The sequence below is a fragment of the Fukomys damarensis genome, unplaced genomic scaffold (assembly GCF_012274545.1).
Source record: "Fukomys damarensis isolate Sample0158 unplaced genomic scaffold, DMR_v1.0_HiC HiC_scaffold_28, whole genome shotgun sequence".
Taxonomy (NCBI): domain Eukaryota; kingdom Metazoa; phylum Chordata; class Mammalia; order Rodentia; family Bathyergidae; genus Fukomys; species Fukomys damarensis.
This window is the reverse complement of record NW_022900940.1, coordinates 18,563,002-18,581,254: the sequence shown is the minus strand read 5'-3', so window position 1 is coordinate 18,581,254 and position 18,253 is coordinate 18,563,002. Positions and strand designations below refer to the sequence as shown.

General features: G+C 39.6%; 1 protein-coding gene across 5 annotated transcripts in view; it reads left to right on the top strand.

Moving 5' to 3' along the window:
• Positions 1-18,253, top strand: part of Stac (SH3 and cysteine rich domain) — a 147,682-nt gene that overhangs the window by 87,792 nt on the left and 41,637 nt on the right. For all 5 annotated transcript variants that reach the window (XM_010629671.3, XM_010629670.3, XM_010629673.3 and 2 more), the window contains 4 exons: positions 5,626-5,726; positions 7,335-7,416; positions 8,378-8,493; positions 15,993-16,071. In XM_010629671.3, coding sequence (XP_010627973.1) covers positions 5,626-5,726; positions 7,335-7,416; positions 8,378-8,493; positions 15,993-16,071 — 378 coding nt within the window. The remainder of the gene's footprint in view (positions 1-5,625; positions 5,727-7,334; positions 7,417-8,377; positions 8,494-15,992; positions 16,072-18,253) is intronic.

Here is an 18,253-nt window from a genome sequence, read left to right as displayed (position 1 = left end):
ATATATATATACATATACACACACACATATATTTTTTAAAGTTTCTTTCCAAATCAGAGAAAAGAATGTTTTAATTATCTAAGTTACATTAATTTTTATCAAATAATTAGAAGAGTAATTCAAAGCTGGAAGGAAATTAAAACCATTGTTCACTGCTAATTCAAATACTATACTATGATTACATTTCTTTTTTTATAAAAGTTTATTTGCACCCCCTGTCCAAACTACTTCTGAAGTGATCTGAATTATAAATCATTGTTTTATTTCATTTTATCCTACCTTTGAAATAACATAAAATATGACTTAAGGTTTAAGCAATGTCCCAATGGCAAAACTTAACAAAATTGGTGTGGCCAAATGTTAACATATATATGTGATAAATTTTATTTTAAAAAAACAGGAGCATGTCATCTAATATAGAACATTTAGTCATTAACATTGAGAAAAATTTAGTACACTTTTTAACCAACATTTACATTTATATTTCTTCATGCTCTAGAGCTTCAATATTTGGTACTCCGGGGCCATTCACTCAGTTATAATAGTAAATGATATTCATCAAGTACCTAGTATATAACAGCTAAACGGTGTTACATTAGCCTGTATTGGCCCATTCTGTACTCCTTTTAAATACTGCGATGAAAATGCCTAATAATTTTCAGCTGTAACTCATAAAACTCTTTTAGATTTATGTAAGAACTTCAACTGTCCAGGGAAGAACTGATGACTTATGTAATGAGTTGGCTCCACACTTTTCTCCTTATGCCAAGAACTACGTCACTCCAAGGGGCCAACTTGACCTTGTCTCCAGACTGCATTTTTTGTTTGCTGTTTGTCACAATAGTACATGAGAAGAGCTTAAAGACAGATCTACTAGAAGTACAACATTGAAAATGTTCTCATCCTGAATTCGCTTCTGGAAGACAATTACTTTCATCTATTGTTTTCTTTTGTCATTTATTTCAGTGTCTCTAAATGCTATGCTTCTGCCACTAATGACTAATTAATCAAACACTTGTGAGCTTCCTGCTATAAAAGATAAAGAGTCAGCCTTAGATCACCAATATCATCTCTTTTCTTCTCCGCTGTTTCTTTGTTACAGTATTCTCAAGTCATTTTATCACAATTTTGTGTTAACTAGATGGCCAATTTTCACACTGTGACTACTGCTAACTTACAATTCAAGTATTATACAATGATTATATTTTACATATTACTTTCCTAAAACTAGGAGTTGCCTTTTCACTTTCTAAAGTTTTCATGTATCTATAATTTTTAAGATATTTGAGCCTCAAAACTTTTAAGTTACATTTTTCCGAGTACTGGGAATTGAACTCATGACCTTGGGCTCACAAGGCAGGAATGGTGCCACTGAGCTAAATCCCCGGCCCTTAAATTCCATTTTATAGTCTACTTCCTTACTTCATCGTGTAGCTCTGGTGGGTGTAGATCTATCGCAGAGTCATCGCAGGAAGTATCACTTACCTCTCTTCCATGTTAGTGCTGTTGTATAGTGGATTTCATATTTTCCCGTTTCTTCATTCATTCCCTCATTTTCCCAAGGCGCCTCATCCAGTGGTCTTTTTTAAAAATACAAAGTATATGAAAAGAAAATAGTTTAGAAACCTAAGGATTGGAAAATATCTGCCTTGTTCCTTCACACTTGTTTGGTACATTGGCTGGATATAAAGTTTTGACTGGATATCATTTCTCTCAGATTCTGGAACTGGACAAGTTTTGAAGTTCCATGGCCTTCTAGGTTCCAAGTTGCTTTTGGAAATACAATGTTTCTATCCTTTTTAAATTGCTTACTATACCTCCACTTTCTTTCAGTCTTCCAAATATATGTTAAACTCATTTCTACTCTCGCTACTCCTTTAAGTATCGGGAGTAGAAATGAGTAACCTTGACTTTGGAGTCTATACCATTTAAAAAAAAATTTTACCTATTATTTTAATGGAGCTTTGGTATAACTAAGTGGTAAATTTATGTGATTGATCTACTATTGTTTCTTGAAGAGTTATCACATATTTAAAACTATGCAAACTTTTTGCAAATGTAGACAGTCTCCACTTTACAGTGGTTCAATTTATGAACTTTTTAATTTTATGATGTTGCAAAAGCCACATGTATTTAGTAGAAATTGTGCTCTAAAGTATTATATTTTCCAGTACTAAAGATAGATTGTACAGTAGTGTTTTGTGATGCTGATCAGCAGCAATGAACTACAAGTCCTAGTAAGCCACGTAGTCGTGAGGGCGAATAACCAATACTCTAAGCAGGATGGACACACCTATGTTATCATAAAATGTTTTTTTTAAAAAAGAGGTTTTTTTCTATGTACACTAACTGTATAGTATATTTTATATGTGGCCAAAGACAATTCCTGTTCACTCAGTGTGGCGCAGGCAAGCCAGGCAAGTCCCACCTTCAAGCCACAAGCTGGAGATGTCTGCATGGTCTACTGATCTGCTAAACTACAATGTGATGTAGTTTAAGTGTATCAAATTCATTTTTTTTACTGGGATATCCCAGCCACCCCCACAACACACACCTTCCTGACTTGCCCAGGCTGGGCTCCAAACTGAGATTCTTCTGTCACAAATTCCTGAGTAGCTGTGATTACATCCATGTGCCACTACACCCAACTTAAATGCAGTTTTGATTTCCAGTATTTTCAACCTATGGTGAGTGTATTATAGCATGACCCTGACCTAAGTTAAGGAGCATCTATATTATAAAACTACTCGGATAGCAACCCTGACAGTAGGTAGACTAGTCCCATTGACAATGGGATAGCTGGAACTCCGAATATTAGTAGTTTAAGCTTGAGGAGCCAGATTAAAGAGACATATTGAAATTTAAAACTAAGTTTTTCCCTCTCCTCAAGTGTAAGGGACACATACAGCATGCATTTCTAGTGGAAGTCACAAGTCATAAAGAGATGCAAACCATGCTTCTCCCTGTATTTTGCCACAGTAAACTAATACTACTGCTGTGATTTTAATCATTCCTTTGAATTGCTATCTGAACTTTAGAGTTCAAGCTTTCCTCTGCAATTGCTTTTATAATTCCACAGTGGAAACTGGAACACCTATAACCAAATGCTGGTGGTCTGACTAATACAAAATAGTGGAGTGTATGCAAACAGACAAGGAAAACGGAAGTAATGATCTTTGGATCTGAAAGTAAATATACTTTAATATGTAATTACCTTATGTCAGAGTCCAGGACACAATGATACAACAACGTTCTTTGAAGTTTTTGCTTACCTTCCCACAGAGGGCACAAACAGCACCCTCTAATTTGAAAATGAAAAATAAGTCATTGAATTCCAAAAAAGGGGGACATTCTACTGAGTGTTTACGAACAAACACCCATACCTAATAATTTGTGGTGTGTTTGTGTCCCTTCAGTTTTCTGTCTGTGGCTGTAACAGCAGATGTGCTGTGTGCCTCACAATGGATTGTTGAAGCGCATTTTCAGTTCATACCTTCTGAAAGTTTCTATTTCTTTACCCACTGAAGGATTTGCCCATTTGTTTTCCCAAGTGAACCCCAGGTCCTGTACTTCCTTATTTTATTACATAATTAGGCCCCACTTTGTTTTTTCTATTTTATTTTATCAATCTATTTTATTAGTACATGTTTATAGTACATAACAATCATATTCATCATTTATCGATGTACATAACACATCTTAATTCCTTTTGGTCCCCTTCCACTCCCATCCCGCTCTGCTCTCTCCAACCCTTAATTCCTTTCTTATTTGAAAAAGCTATATTTCCATTTTTTATTTGATTCTTTCTAATCCCTTTTTTCTTCCTTCCCCTCCCATTTCTTATTCCCCTTCCCATTTGAAAAGGATCTCCCTACTTCCTATTACCTATCCTTTATTTTGCATTTTATTTATATTTTGGGTGTCTTTTTCATGTAGTTTAAATCCAAAAGAAAGGGAGAAAGTATTTGGGTCAAGCAGTGAAAGGGTGAAATTCGGCAGTAACTCCTCTTATATGGGGCAAATCGTTCTACCCCTTGGACTCTCAAGGCTTCTCATCTTTAAAATTAAATAATACAGATAGGTCTTCAAATCCCCTTTCAGTCCTTCAATGCTATTTCTACACTTGATGAATCTGTTTGAATTATCTCAAACCAGTCGTTACTGCTTCACTACATATCTGACTGTGAAATAATTTGCTCATTAATTTATTTAATGTATGTCTCTTGGCCATCATACTCAGAGCAAAGTGTGCAGCATCAAATGAACAAACAGTTCTCAGCCTCATTGAGTGCACAATGAAGAGGGAAAGAAAGATAAAAAGCAAATTTAAATAATTATTGTAAATATTAAAAGTAAAAGATAACCTCAAGTGCTGCAAGAAAGAGTAATAGGAATATAATTCAGATGTGGAAACAAAATGTTTTAAGAAAGTTTCATTGAGGAAATGCTGAGAAGCCATATGTGGTGGTGCACTCCTGTAATCCCAGCACTTAGGAGGCTGAGGCAGGAGGATTCGCTGTGAGTACAAGGTTGACCCCACCTACACAGTGAGTTTGAGGCCAGCCTGAAGTACATAGCAAGACTCTGTCTCAAAAAAAAAACAAAAAAAAAAAATGCTAAGAAAAGCAAAAGATAAGGAAGGATCACTAGTGAAGAATAATTAAAAACAGTGTTCCAGCCATATAGAGCAGGATGTGTAAAGATTCTGAGGAATGCAAGAGCTTAAACATTCAGAAACTAAAACAACTTCACATGGCTAAAGCATAGTCAGCAAAAGGGGTTGGCCTGAGAGAAAGTTAATGTGGGCTCCGACCAAATTACACTAAACGTTACTGTCACAGTGAATATCTTTTATGACATCTGGTAGAAAATGCTGAATGATGTTTAAGCAAGAGAGAGAAGTTGCTCAATTACATTTTAAAAGACTATGCCAGCCACTGGGTTAAACAAAAAAGGATAGAAAAAGATGAAGGGATAAGGGTAGCTAGGATGAGGGCAGCTAAGGAGACAATGGTGAAAAAAAGTGGAATTTATGTTTAATCTTGAAAATCCTCATTCTGGGTCTTTAGTGAAAGTTGGTGGGATGCCTGTGGCCTCATGTCCCCCTTTATGAGGATGTATTCTTGTACCTGCACTCCAGTGACCAATTTGTTGGAGTCCCCTTGCCTCTCCAGGTGGTCTTCACGGTCAGCATTCCCCATTTAGCAGTCATTTCCTTGAGTTTTTTCAAAAACTCAGAGGCTGTGAAAGGAAGACAAGTAAGAGTTGGTGAAGTCTGAGGACAGGCACGAGTCAGCAAGACACAGAGAAGCAGCAACAGTGACCTACATGAACAGTAAGGAAAGTAGATTTTGCTATGGACAACAAAAGTGCAGAAGGCTTAGGCTTCTAGATTCATGAATAGGAAAGAAAGGAAGGGAAATCAGATTTGCTACAGTAGGTAGAAAAATGTGAAAGAGTATAAAACAACCATATATTTTTTTTTTTCCAGTTTGGAAGTTTCATGAAAAAGTCATAGGAAAGAATTATCTGGTTTTAGCAATGACCTTGTTTTCAGTAATTTTGGACTGGTCAATAGGAAAGGTTAGGCTGTATCTTAACCAAAGTTTGTCATGTGCCTGACAGGAACAAATGCTAAGCATGGACTGCGCTGCAAAGCCTGTAAGATGAGCATCCACCACAAGTGTACAGATGGCCTCGCACACCAGCGGTGCATGGGCAAGCTGGTAAGAGCTTGTGTCGAGAGGGAGTACTAGAATTCCCTGCCCAAATGAGGTCACCCCCTCCAGACTCCTCCTTTGTAGCCTTGAAGTTACCCAGTATCCCTGGTCTGCTTCCTGATTGGCACAATGATAGAGCCAAGGAGCAGCCTATCGGTCCTCTGACAAATGCCTCACCTTGGAAAAGGGTCAGGTCCTTAAAAGAAGTGAGCCGTTTTTTCCACATTAGGGCTTTCAATTTTAGCACAAGCACAGCCCCTTGGTGCTGTTCAGGTTTGCAAAGTGAATTTCATACATCCCAGGAACACCCTCAGCCTCAGCCAAACTAGAGTAGTTTGTCATCTAGTACTTAAATTTGTTGTCAGTTCAGTGGGTGTCAAGAGAGGACTGTGCCTAACATCTACAAAATTCAGGGGTATTACAGTCTATGCCATTTTAACAGAATCGTGTTGGCCAAACGAAGGGAAACTGGGACTGTCTCAGCACATTCTGGGCTGATCTTGGTATCTCTGGAGCATGGACTTTAGACCTTTTGCCACACATTTTGATGAAAAGCAACTCGGCAGAGTGAAGAGTATTTGTGACTGGGATGTTCAAAGAATTGTACCTAGACTGTCTACTCTATAGAATAATTAGATGGAACATAACAACTGTTTTTGAAATGCAAGACCAATTACACAGCAAGGGAATTCTATTATCTTTTCTGGCTCTGGAGCTTTTCTGGCTCTAGAATCAGTGGATGCCAAGTCTTAACACTCAGAAGCAACGTCACCAAAGATCTGTTCTGGAGTTATGAGGTGCTCCAGGACTGGGAATTTAGCTCAGTGGTTCTACCACCTGCCTTGCAAGCAAAACGTCCCTAGTTCGATTCCCAGTACAATAAAAAGAAAAAAAAAAACAGGTGCTTCTAACCCCCATTCACATACCACTACCACCCTCCCATCACTACTGATAATGTTCAGACAAAGGAGGACACAGTTACCAGAAACATTGGAGAGGATTCTAGGATTCTAGTGAAAACCAGGCCATCAAATTCCCTTCCAACACTGGGATATAGTGAGTCCAAATTCTTAGAACGCTCATCCACTTACTCTAACTTGCAATGCCTTCTGCTCTCAAATTCTTGCCTCACAGGTTCCCCATCTCCTTCTCTGATAGCAGTTCTCAAAGACCACAGCAAAACCATGGAAAAGAGGCCCGATAGATAAACAGAATCTCAAAAGCCAAACAAATGACTTTTGGGCAAGCCTACCCCGAGGTCTGCTAGCCATGCCCAAGCCTAGAATGATTTTAACTGTGGAATAAGAATGCAAGGAGATCCCTTTGCATCCCGGGAGATAATAGGAATCTTACACACAGTGGAGGCTGTGGGGCATTGCAGGGATAGGAGAAACAAGGCAGGGGCAGGAGCTTGCTTTCTGGATGGAGCCTAACTTGCCTAATGGCATCTATTATTCCTCCCTCCCACAATTCCCATCAGTAAGGAATTACAGAATCAATAGGATGTTAACATCTTAAAGTAAGAGACCAATTACTTTAATTTTAGGATTTTCATGTCATTTTCTTCATTTCTTAGATGATAATAAGCCCTTCTCTTTTTCATTCTCTCACCAGCCAAAGGGGTTTCGGCGTTACTACAGCTCCCCTTTGCTCATTCACGAACAGTTTGGATGCATTAAAGAAGTTATGCCCATTGGTGAGTTATGCCCATTGGTGAGTCGGGACATTGATGGGGTCGGGACGTTGAGTTGGGCTTTGAGCAGCAAAATCAGCAATGACTACTTACTGTCCTCTAAAAACTATAAAGCAAGAGGATGCTTTAGTGCATTTCTTATCGGCTACGTGGATTGTAATTATTTGCTGGAGAGGAAACATGAAGCGGGACACATTCTCCAAGAATTTCCAACTTCTCTCTGATGAAACTTGAAATACACCTAAGTCTCAAAGGCTGCTGAAATTCTTTACCAACCAAGTGTATGTAGCAGAGCGGAAAGAGCATAGAATGTGGCAGCCCACAGACTTGGTGCCAAGCCCAGTGCCCTCACTGACCAATTATGAATTTCAACAAATAATTCAACCTGTCAGATCCTATAATGAGAACAGCAGTCACTGATTTTAATAATTATTGTAAAAAATATATGTTATAAACTAATGCTGAGTAGGCACTCAGTGACTATGGGTTATTCTTTAGTAAGAACCTAAAAATGCCCTATATTTATAGACATATCTGGCTTCAGTTTCTTCTTTAACAACATCTTTTAATTTGCTTTGATCTTTTTTATCTCTCTGCAAATCTCTACACCTATTTTTTTTCCTTTTTAGTGGGACAGGATTTAAATTAGAAATTTATAAACTGCAAAATTTTTAGTTAGGTATTTATGAAGCCTAATAATTTCAAGTTCTTTTGAAAAACTTGCCTTTTGTTGCAAACTTTGTGCCTCAAGACTTTGTCCCTTGGTGAGGAAAGCCTCCTACCAGAGGAAATGAAACTCCTCTTTGAGAAAAACCTTAAAATTGGAATGCTGCAGATAGATAACTCAGGAATATCAGAGCGTAGAACCTACTTCTCAGGTTCTGTTGACCCAGACGTTGTGGTAGGTGGTTGGCTGGGTTCTCTGAGATGAGCTTTCTCAGATGGTCCTTCTCTTCTGTTGCAGCATGTGGCAATAAGGTGGACCCTGTCTACGAGGCCCTTCGCTTCGGCACTTCCCTGGCCCAGAGAACAAAGAAGGGAAGCTCTGGCAGTGGCTCTGATTCACCTCACAGAACGTCGGTAATTACCCTCTTTCTCCTTTAGTTCACTCGTGGTGTCTTGGACAGTCCTGATCTCTGGCACTGCAATGTGAAGGGTTCCACCTAAATGTGTCAAAAGGACAAGTCTGTGGGAGTCAGGCAGCCTCCAAAGGGAAACCCACAGTGCTTTGCGCCAGAGGATTACTTTCCTACTCAGACACCCTCCTCTTGGCCTCATGACTCTTCCCATGGGCCTGCTTTCCTTTACCCTCCTTTCATCATTTAAGATAACACATCAGTTGACACGTAGGAAACTCTAGGCTATAAACAATGGACAGCAGAAGAGAATTCCTGGCTGTTTCCCTTTCTCCTTTCAGTTATACCCCAATTCTCACTTTTTCTCAGAACTTTCTATCTAAGACAAGATTCACCACTTCATTTCATTAGTGCCTGACCAGTGATATGATTCCTCTCCAAGGATACGCAGCCTCCCAAACACCTTTTCTAAAATTTATCTGATCTAAACTCTACCACACATCTCTGTTACCTGTTATAACCCTATCTGGCTATCCTATTCCAAATTTCTATAATGCTTCAAGGTGCAGAAGAACTGTGCAGCCCTTGCTGAAGGCCATCCCAACTGCAAAGAAGCAAGGACATTCCAGTTCACATTAGATAGCCAGCACCCAGTTTCATTGCCACAGCCCCTGCTGGACCAGGAGCTTTCCAAGCAGGACCTGGATGAGCCTCCGCATGGTCTGCCACTCTGGGTCCTCTCAGCATCAAGTGGTGAGGGGAGGTAGTGGGAAGAACAGTAGGGTCCCCCCACAGGAGGGGGTACAGGTCAGTTCATGCAGCAGCATGAGACTGTAGGGATTGAGGAGGAGCACAAGTCAGACAGGTGAGTAGGTGGGTTCATAGGTCCCTGACTCATGCCACAAGGTTATTTTAGAAGCCATCTTCAAACTCATTGAAAGCTCTGTCCTTTAGACATTCCACTGATTTCTAAGACCAGGAATACTTGTACTCTACTGGCTTGTATATAAAATTGTTGCCAGTTAGTTTCTTCTATTCAGCAAACATTAAGAAGCACCACATCCTTAGGTTCCAGAACTTATTTCTGCAGCCCCAACAGAGAAGAAAGATGATCACAGAGACATTTTAGCACTTCTTACAAATATACTCTTTATTCTTTTTATCCTATTGTATTTTATTTGTTTGTTTGTTTGTTTGGTACTGGGGATCAAACTCTGGACCTTCTGCGAGGCAGGCAGCAGAAGCACTGAGCTAAATCCCCAGCCCTTCCTGCTGTATTTTTTAAAAACATAATATATATGTATTAATATTATGATAAACATCCCATGTGAACACTAAAGGATTTCATAGTAAGATGAAAAATGTTTAGTTTCAGTAAACTCTGTCTCAAAGCAGCGAAGACATAATTTGTGATATTTTAAGATAACTGAAACCTAATACTATTCCCAGAGACATTATTATCATTTGGTAGTTCAAAGGGAAACGTTAACTTATTTTCTGAAAAAAATCATAGAAATGGTGCTAAATGTCATTTTTAAAATATATACAATACAACATGATATGATTGATATTAAAGTCATGTTTCATATAGCAATGTTTCAACTAATGACAGACCACATATCAAGGTGATTCCTTGAGATTATGACATGACTTTTTACTTTACCTTTTCTGCCTAGATACATGCATACGTATCATTGTGTTTCAATTGCATATGGTATTCAGTACATAGCATGTTGTACAGCTCATCGCCTACGAGCAATATAATGTGCCATATAGCCCAGGCGTGCAGTGGGCTGTGCCATCTGAGTTTGTGTAAGTGTACTCTGTGATCTGTACACAGTGATGAAATCTCTTAACAATACATTTTTCAGAACATAATCCCTGTTGTTAAATGGTCCACGGCCATGTATAAACATCTCATGGCTATATGTGTGAGGTACTATTAATATAATAATATACATATTTATAATACGTACATAAAGTATGCATTATGTAAGAATTACATAAGGAATGTAGCATGGGGCCATGGCTATATGTGTGAGGTACTATTAATATAATAATATACATATTTATAATACGTACATAAAGTATGCATTATGTAAGAATTACATAAGGAATGTAGCATGGGGCCTGGCATAATTTACACTCAATAAATGGAATTTCTGCTGCTTTACTTCATTAGGCATGTAGGCCTCAGCTGGGTTTTCCTTGAACTTGAGTTATGAAGTTAAACAAGGCTGTAATCCATTAGCAAGGCAAGCACATCATTTGAGGGCATTTCCCAGAGCCACCCCTTAACAGGGACCATGTTCAGGCCTTGCTGGAAACTCTTGGCTCACTCAGTGTTCTGCTGCTTTCCTCTGCTCAGCTCATCTCCGCCTCTGACATGTCCTCCTCCAGTTAGGGTGATCCCGGGTGTCCACGTTTGCTTGTTCGTCTTGTTCTGCGTGCTCTTTATATTGCTCTTGTCCAGCATCCGTAAGTTCATCACTCCCTTAGATATCTCCAGTCCCATCTTCTTCCCAACTACCAGATCAGTCTTTTAGACTCTGAAAACTGAGCAGAATAAACTGCACTCCTACATCTTTGGTGATAGGGTCCAATAATGCAGGACTCAGAAATATGTATCGTAAGTGTCTTTCCTCTGTATCACCAATGCTGAACCTCATCATCTATCATTATCATTCAGGTAATTATAAAGGAATATATGTGCTACCCTCTTCCTTTAAAATCTACTCTTAGTATCTCGTGATTTATCATCCTTTAAATACTTTGTTCAGTTTTCCTAATTAAAATTCTGCAGTCACTTTGCTGAAAGGACAATATCCATGATCTTTAGCATGGTATAGGAAGCCTGTTGCTATCCTTAAAACCAGTCTTCTCCTGAACTCACCAAGCCCTTAAAATCTCCATAATCTACCTTAAAACATGTTGCTCCCTTTAATGAAATCCTGTAAAATGTAACTTGAGCTGGGTGTGGTGGCACATGCCTGTCATCCCAAAACTCTGAAAGACTGAGACTGGAGAATCCCAATATTGAGCCCAGCCTGGACAGCAGCAAGACCTTGTCTCAGAATGAAGACTATGAAATAAATAGGACACACATGTGTAAATACCGAATAGTTTCTCTGGTGTGAAAAACTAAAAGTGTAAATAAGGTTCAAATGGTATAATTGAGAGTGTGAAATAGGAAGAAAAGATCTAAAGGAGTAGGGGAAATGGAAAGGGTAGAGGAAAGGAAAGAAGGGAAAAGAAAAAATATGAGAAAAGGAAAAAAAATGGAAACAAAACCTTTGTAAATAGGGGAAGAGTGAAGGGGTTGAAGGGAGAGGGCAGGGGAATGGGGGAAAAATAGGAACCAAGATACATCATGTAAAGGTACAAGATCCCGAGGATGAATGTAACTGTACTATTTACCTAAAATGTACCAATAAACTTAATGGGGGAAAAAAAAAAGAAAGAAGACTAAAAAGGGGCTGGGGATATGTCCCTATGCAAAGGCCTTCAGTTCAATCAATCTCCATTATTGAAGGGAAAAAAAAAAAAGAACTAACTTTATTTTTACACAAACAATAAAGAATCCCTAGATTCCTCTAAGATGAGTTTCACCTTCCATAAGACTTCAAGAGTTCCTTTCATATAGGATATGTATTATTGAATTCTTTTTTTTTTTTCATTGAGTTTACCAGTACATTTTAGGTATACAGTACAGTTACATTCATCATTGGGATTTTGTGCCTTTACATGACAGGTCTTGGTTCTCCTTTTTTTCCCTTGTCCCTGCCCTTCCTTCACTCGCTCCTCCTCCCCATTTACAAACATTTTATTTCCATTTTTTCATTTTCTCATATTGTTTTCTTTTACCTTATTACCTTTCCCCCAAACTAGGCTACATCAGAGTCTCCTTGCTTAGCTCATTTGTACCATGACCTAACAAGGTGCCTGGCACAAAGTGAGCACTTGAGAGGTCCTTGGAAAATGACAAATATTTAACAAGCAGTTCTTGGGGACTGACCTCAGAATCCTCTGGGGTCTATACAACACTTCATTCCCCACACCCTGAGCTCCAGGCACAGTTTGCAGTTCTCTGGAAAGCCTTCCCTGTCCAAATGCCCATATGGTCTCTAGTGCCATGCTTCATGCTTTGGATGGTGCTCTCTTCACTGTCTCCTATGCAACCAGTTCATTAATCTGTGATTTATATAGTGCTTAGTAGCCTTCATTTTTGTGCTTAATTTTTTTCTCTTCTTCAGTCCCCTCCTTGACTAGACTAAGCTACTTAAATGCAAGAACTCTTCACATTATGTTTCCATTACCTTATCCTGGATATTCTCAAACTTCATTGAGTTCCAGAATTCAGTGGAGAAATGTATAACCATATAGAGGCCCAGGTCCTATCCTACTTCAGTGATGCTTGTCTTCAGTGAGCTTTATCAGTTGTCACATGAAACCAATACCCTCCAAAATTTGAGAACCATTAGGCAATACAGCATTAGCTCATACATCATTAGCCCATTGTCTATTCTCACTAAATACATGGTGAGTGAATGAACAAATGAATGTCCTCATCAGACCTTCTAACTTTCTAAGCAGAACCCACAGCTGACAACAAATTGAATCGGTGGTTCTCGGTGCATGTTCAACTGATCAGCACATAAGTACCACTGGGGAACATGTTAGAAGTACACATTCGGTTTCCCACATAGATGTACAGAATAGCTGACTTTGATGGTCCAGGAATCTCATTTTAACAAACCCTCCAGTTGATTCTGATCTACATAAAAGTTTGAGAAGTACTGAGTTAAATTAAGGACTTCAGTTCGCTTCCAAGGAAATCAGCCTCAGTCAGATTTCTCCTCTTTCTTTCTCATAGTCTTCTCTCCTTGCTCATAACTGTCCTTGTCCCTCTGTGTATAATGCTTTGGAATCACATACTTATGGTGGCCAGCAGGCTGGATCTGATATTTGAAACAGAGATTGAAAAATGCTGACTATCTCCATAACCCTGGGAACCACATTACATCTCTCTCAGGGAGTGAAGAGGGAAATTGCTTCTAATGAGTTGCTTCTTCTAAAAGCTACATATAACTGGCTTGGAGCCTGAAGCCATCCCTGCCTTACAAATCAAGACTTTGTAGCCACCACCCAGAAATTCAAAAGGAAAGCACAAATAAAACTGACCAGAAATTTCTGCCCACTTTAAACTGCACACTGAGCAGGCCCGTAATTTCTACGTTGTATTTCGTCTGCTACAGCAAGAACTTTGTACTTGGGTGAAGGCAGCCTTGCCAGAAGGGGAAGTGGCTATCCAGGACAGAGAGATGAGGGTAGAGAAGAGGCTCCCCTGAAATTACCCTGGACGATCCACAGAAGCAACAGGTGTCTGCACTTGTAACAGGGAGACATTTTCAGACTCACTTCATAGTAGGCAAGGAACATTTCAGCTGCTACATTTTTGGCTCGTGCTAAGAAGCAGCAAGAGCATCACAGAAAGAAGGATGCTCAGAGCTTTTGTCTCTAATATAGCTTTGTTTCTAGAAACATCTGGACCCTATGGATTGATTTTAGGGCAAAAACCCACATTGTTTTTGAATGTAAATAAGTTGTCTTTTGTCACTGTACAGTTACACTGTCACTGGTTGTACCAGTGAATGTTTTTCAGAGGTTTATTTAATGAAGCCATTGTTCTGAGAGCTTCAAAGAGACAAAGACAAATTAAATTGTACTTAAACATCTGCCACTTGACTCTTCCCCCAAAGACTAACTTGCCTCAGTAGAAGAAAACAAAACAATTGATTGCTACTTTAATATGATTTTGCCTGCTTTCTGCAGGGTCAAGTGGCAATGAACTTCAGCCTCTTGCCATTCTTTAGCATTTTTATGTCCTAAAGCTACCATATTCCCACATAGCAAAGTGTTACTCCACAGGTTTATTTACTTTCAGGACTATAGAGACATTTTACACTGTTGGGAAGTCATTGCCTGACTGTTTCCAAATCATGTTTTCTTTAATATGTTTTCAAATGTTCCTTGAATATGAAAGACATAATGGCTTTGAAGAGGCCAGCAGAAACCAAACTTAAAAAACAAGAAAAACATTCTGGGAGTTACTTGATTTGGTTTGTAAGACTAAATCAAAATAAATGGAATGAAAATTCTCTGCAGAGTAATTTTTGTGCAGAAATTATGAGCTTCAAAGGGAGTAGGGTATGAGTGACTTAGAGATCCTGTACTGTTTGTGCTGTTTATTTATTTTTTCCTGAAGTGTTGTGAAAGTAAAACTGACTGAAAAAACTTTGAAGCTAAACTATAACAAAAGTCAGTCTTGGAGGGGCTGGGGATTTAGCTCAGTGGCACCATGCCTGCCTCACAAGTCCAAGGTCCTGAGTTTGATCCCTGGTACCATAAATAAACAAACAAAAATCAGTCCTAGATATTGGTGCTAAAGTGTTCTAGAGCTGACTAGGATCACAGGCAAGTAAACTTGTTCCCTCTAATAACATATAAATAGTTTTATTTTTCAAATATCATTTTTTCCCAAAGCCCCCTAAATTCCTCTCTGAAGAGGATGGAGCCAGGTAGATAGAAGGTATATAAACTGGCTCTTTGAAAGAAGCAATCAGTAGGAACACATAGCCTTTGCTGATTCTGTAGTCTAAATACCCCTACCACGATCATTTTTATGCTACCCATGTGGCGACCCTGGAGACTCCTGGAGCCACGGAGCCAGGTCATCGTGGGATGGAACAGTGCTGGTGCAATGCTTGGGACACGCTATCCTACCTCTGTGCCCCAGTTGCTGTGGAACTTCAAGTTGAGTTACAATTCTGGGTTTCAGATTCCTTTCTGAAAAAAAGGGGTCAATCAGGATTATTGTGAAGAATAAATGAGGTGATGATACAAGCATTTAAAAACAGCACATAGTAAATAATCAGGAATCATCCGCTATTGTGGGTGCTGTTTGTTGTTGTTGCTGTTACTGTCTTTGTTATTTTTATAATCTAAGTGGAAGAATGGTTCTGGCTTATTTTCTAAATGGCAGAATAAGTATAAAAAACAGTTCATTTGCATTTTATTGTTTAGTGCACCTATTTGCAGTGTACCTTATTCTCTCTATATAATTAATATTTAAAATTCATCTGTTAAAAAAGCTGTGGTTTCATTGAAAATTCTAAGTGTCAGGTTATGGGTAGAACTTATGATTTTCCCTTGTCTGCTCCTGGGAAGAACCCTAACTGCATTGTATGTTCAGTCACCCACTCAGCATTCACTGAGTGCCTATCACCGTCAAGCCTGATGCTGCCACAGTTACCCAAAGGGAAGGACAGTGCCCAAGAGGGTCACATGCCCTCTCTGAAGTTAGTCTCAGACAAGAGGGCTCTCATCAGATTCAAAAACATCATGCAAGTTCCACTTTGCTTTTTTGCTGACATCAAAATCATGGCTTGGTTGTCCCAGTGATAAGACATTGCTTATTCCATGCTGTTTCCTCTTTCTTCCAAGGCTTCAGATCTCGTGGAAGTTCCTGAAGAAGCTGATGGGCCAGGAGAAGGATACGACCTAAGGAAACGCAGCAACAGCGGTGAGGGAATTGCCTGGCATAAATGTGAACGCATTAGTCAGGGTCAGTGGGCAGGTGAAGTCACTTTCCAGTACCCTCGCTTTCACTGCTAGCTCTGAAATCCAATCCAAGCAATCATTTAGTATTCTGGAGGGAAACTGAGTATAGCTTTTGGCAAATTTCACTGATTTGACACTAACAGTTCCCTGAATCTGTTACTTGAATCTTCGAACTGCATGGGCTTAGTCATACTGAACTTTGGGACCATGTTCAGACCTTTTTGTGAATGTGTTATTTCTCCACTAACCTAAGTTAGATTTGCAAACCATACCACAGAGAAGCTACTTTGTGCTACAACTACAGTATCTGAAATCAGTGTGTGTGTGTTTGGGGGGATGTGGGGGGAAATACAGTCCTCACATTTGGCTGCTTCCCTGGCAGAAACAACCGAGACTCTCAAAAACTGATATGTATAATCCAGCTAAACATTCTTTACCAATATGATTTCATCTTCTAATAACTAGAGCACTTGTTACAATAATTTCTAAAATATTTAGTAACTTCCAACTCTATAATATTACATGCTAATATTAAGAAAGAACTACTTCTTTGACCAAGTTAAAGACACACACCCAGGCCTTTATGGATGCCTTCTCGCTAAGCCTTTTTGACATTAACAGCCACTTACCATCACTCGTTTATCAACAAAAATCATGAAACGTTTAGTTTCACCAGCAAAATAACCATCACAAAACCTGTGCTGTAGTTGCTCACGGTCTAGCAAAGGTGTAAATCCTGAACTGTGCTCAGCTGAATCCATTTTTATGGCAGACACGTTCCCTCTGGGCTCTAACCCCACAGGCCAAGCATGGAGATGTGTTACGTTGGGTAGATTTTCCCGTTGACTAGTTGTCTCTTCCTCTACCAGCCTGGATGCAGAAATCTTAGTCTGTAGTGCATACCTGCTTTGTCAGGAGCTGTCTTATGAGGGATCCCTTCTACGTCTTTTACTCTGGGAATTCACTGACGCCTCATCCCTAGTCAGGCCGGTGCTCATGTGAGTCCCACAAGGCACCATGTGTTTAGCTGCCCCTGTGACTCTCCCTAAATGAGCATCGCTCTTGAGCACGGCCCCTCATGCCAAGCATGCACTCATTTGCTCACACTTGCTGCTTGAGTGTGGATTCTTCAGCATCACACAGGGGAAACTGTACATTTAGGTCAGGGCAAACATTTGTTGAACATTTAACATACCCTTAGAAAGGCAAAGTAAACTTCACAGAAGGCCGTGACTCAGCAGGGTTATCCTAGCTGAGTCCGTCTGGCATTGGAGGTACCGCAACTCCACACAGGAGAGCCTGCAGTTTACATCAGAGCTGCTTGTTCAACTTCAGCCTGCTCAGCTACTGCATCCTGAGTCTGACTTCTGCCTTCATCTTTCCCTGACACACTTTTCACCGACATTGCTGATGGCTCCTTGCCGCTAATTGCCCTGGAATGTGGTCCTTGGCACATTCTTCTGCGGAGGCAGTCAGACTTCCCTTAATGATTGTGTAACCTTGAAGCAGTGACCTAGACTCTCTCCATTCAATCACCCTATCACTAAAATGAAAATAATAACACCAGAGAGTTGCTGTGATCTTTGAGTGAGACAACAGACAGAAATACCATCCACACAGTGATAGCATCCAAACTTCGTCTCCAGCGTTAGGTTTCTTTGTTGCCTCCTAAATCTCACCTATGAACAATGGTCCCCTGTTACACAGAGCTAACACACAAGGAGATTCTCTCACCCACCCTCATCATCTCTACTCAGCAAATAGGAACTTCATACAATAAATTTAGTAGGCCAGAGTCTTGTATCAACTCTGATTCCCCTTTCCTCTCACATCTCATTATCCAATCTGTCAGCGAACCCTAACAGCAGCTGCTTAGAATGATGCTCAGCAAATACCCGCCATTAACTCTCTGCCTCCGCCATCCTGCCGGCTCTATCAATGCCATTGCTCACCCACTTAGTAATTAAGGCCTCTGTATAACCTGGGAATTTCTTATTATTAAAGCTGGCCTTACGAGGATTTTATACGGTAAAGGTATATACATTGGAATCATCAGTATGAAGCAGAGTTGCTGTTAACAAATCCATCATAATGTCATAAATGGTCAGAGGTGCAGAATTAATTAATTAATTAATTAATTAATT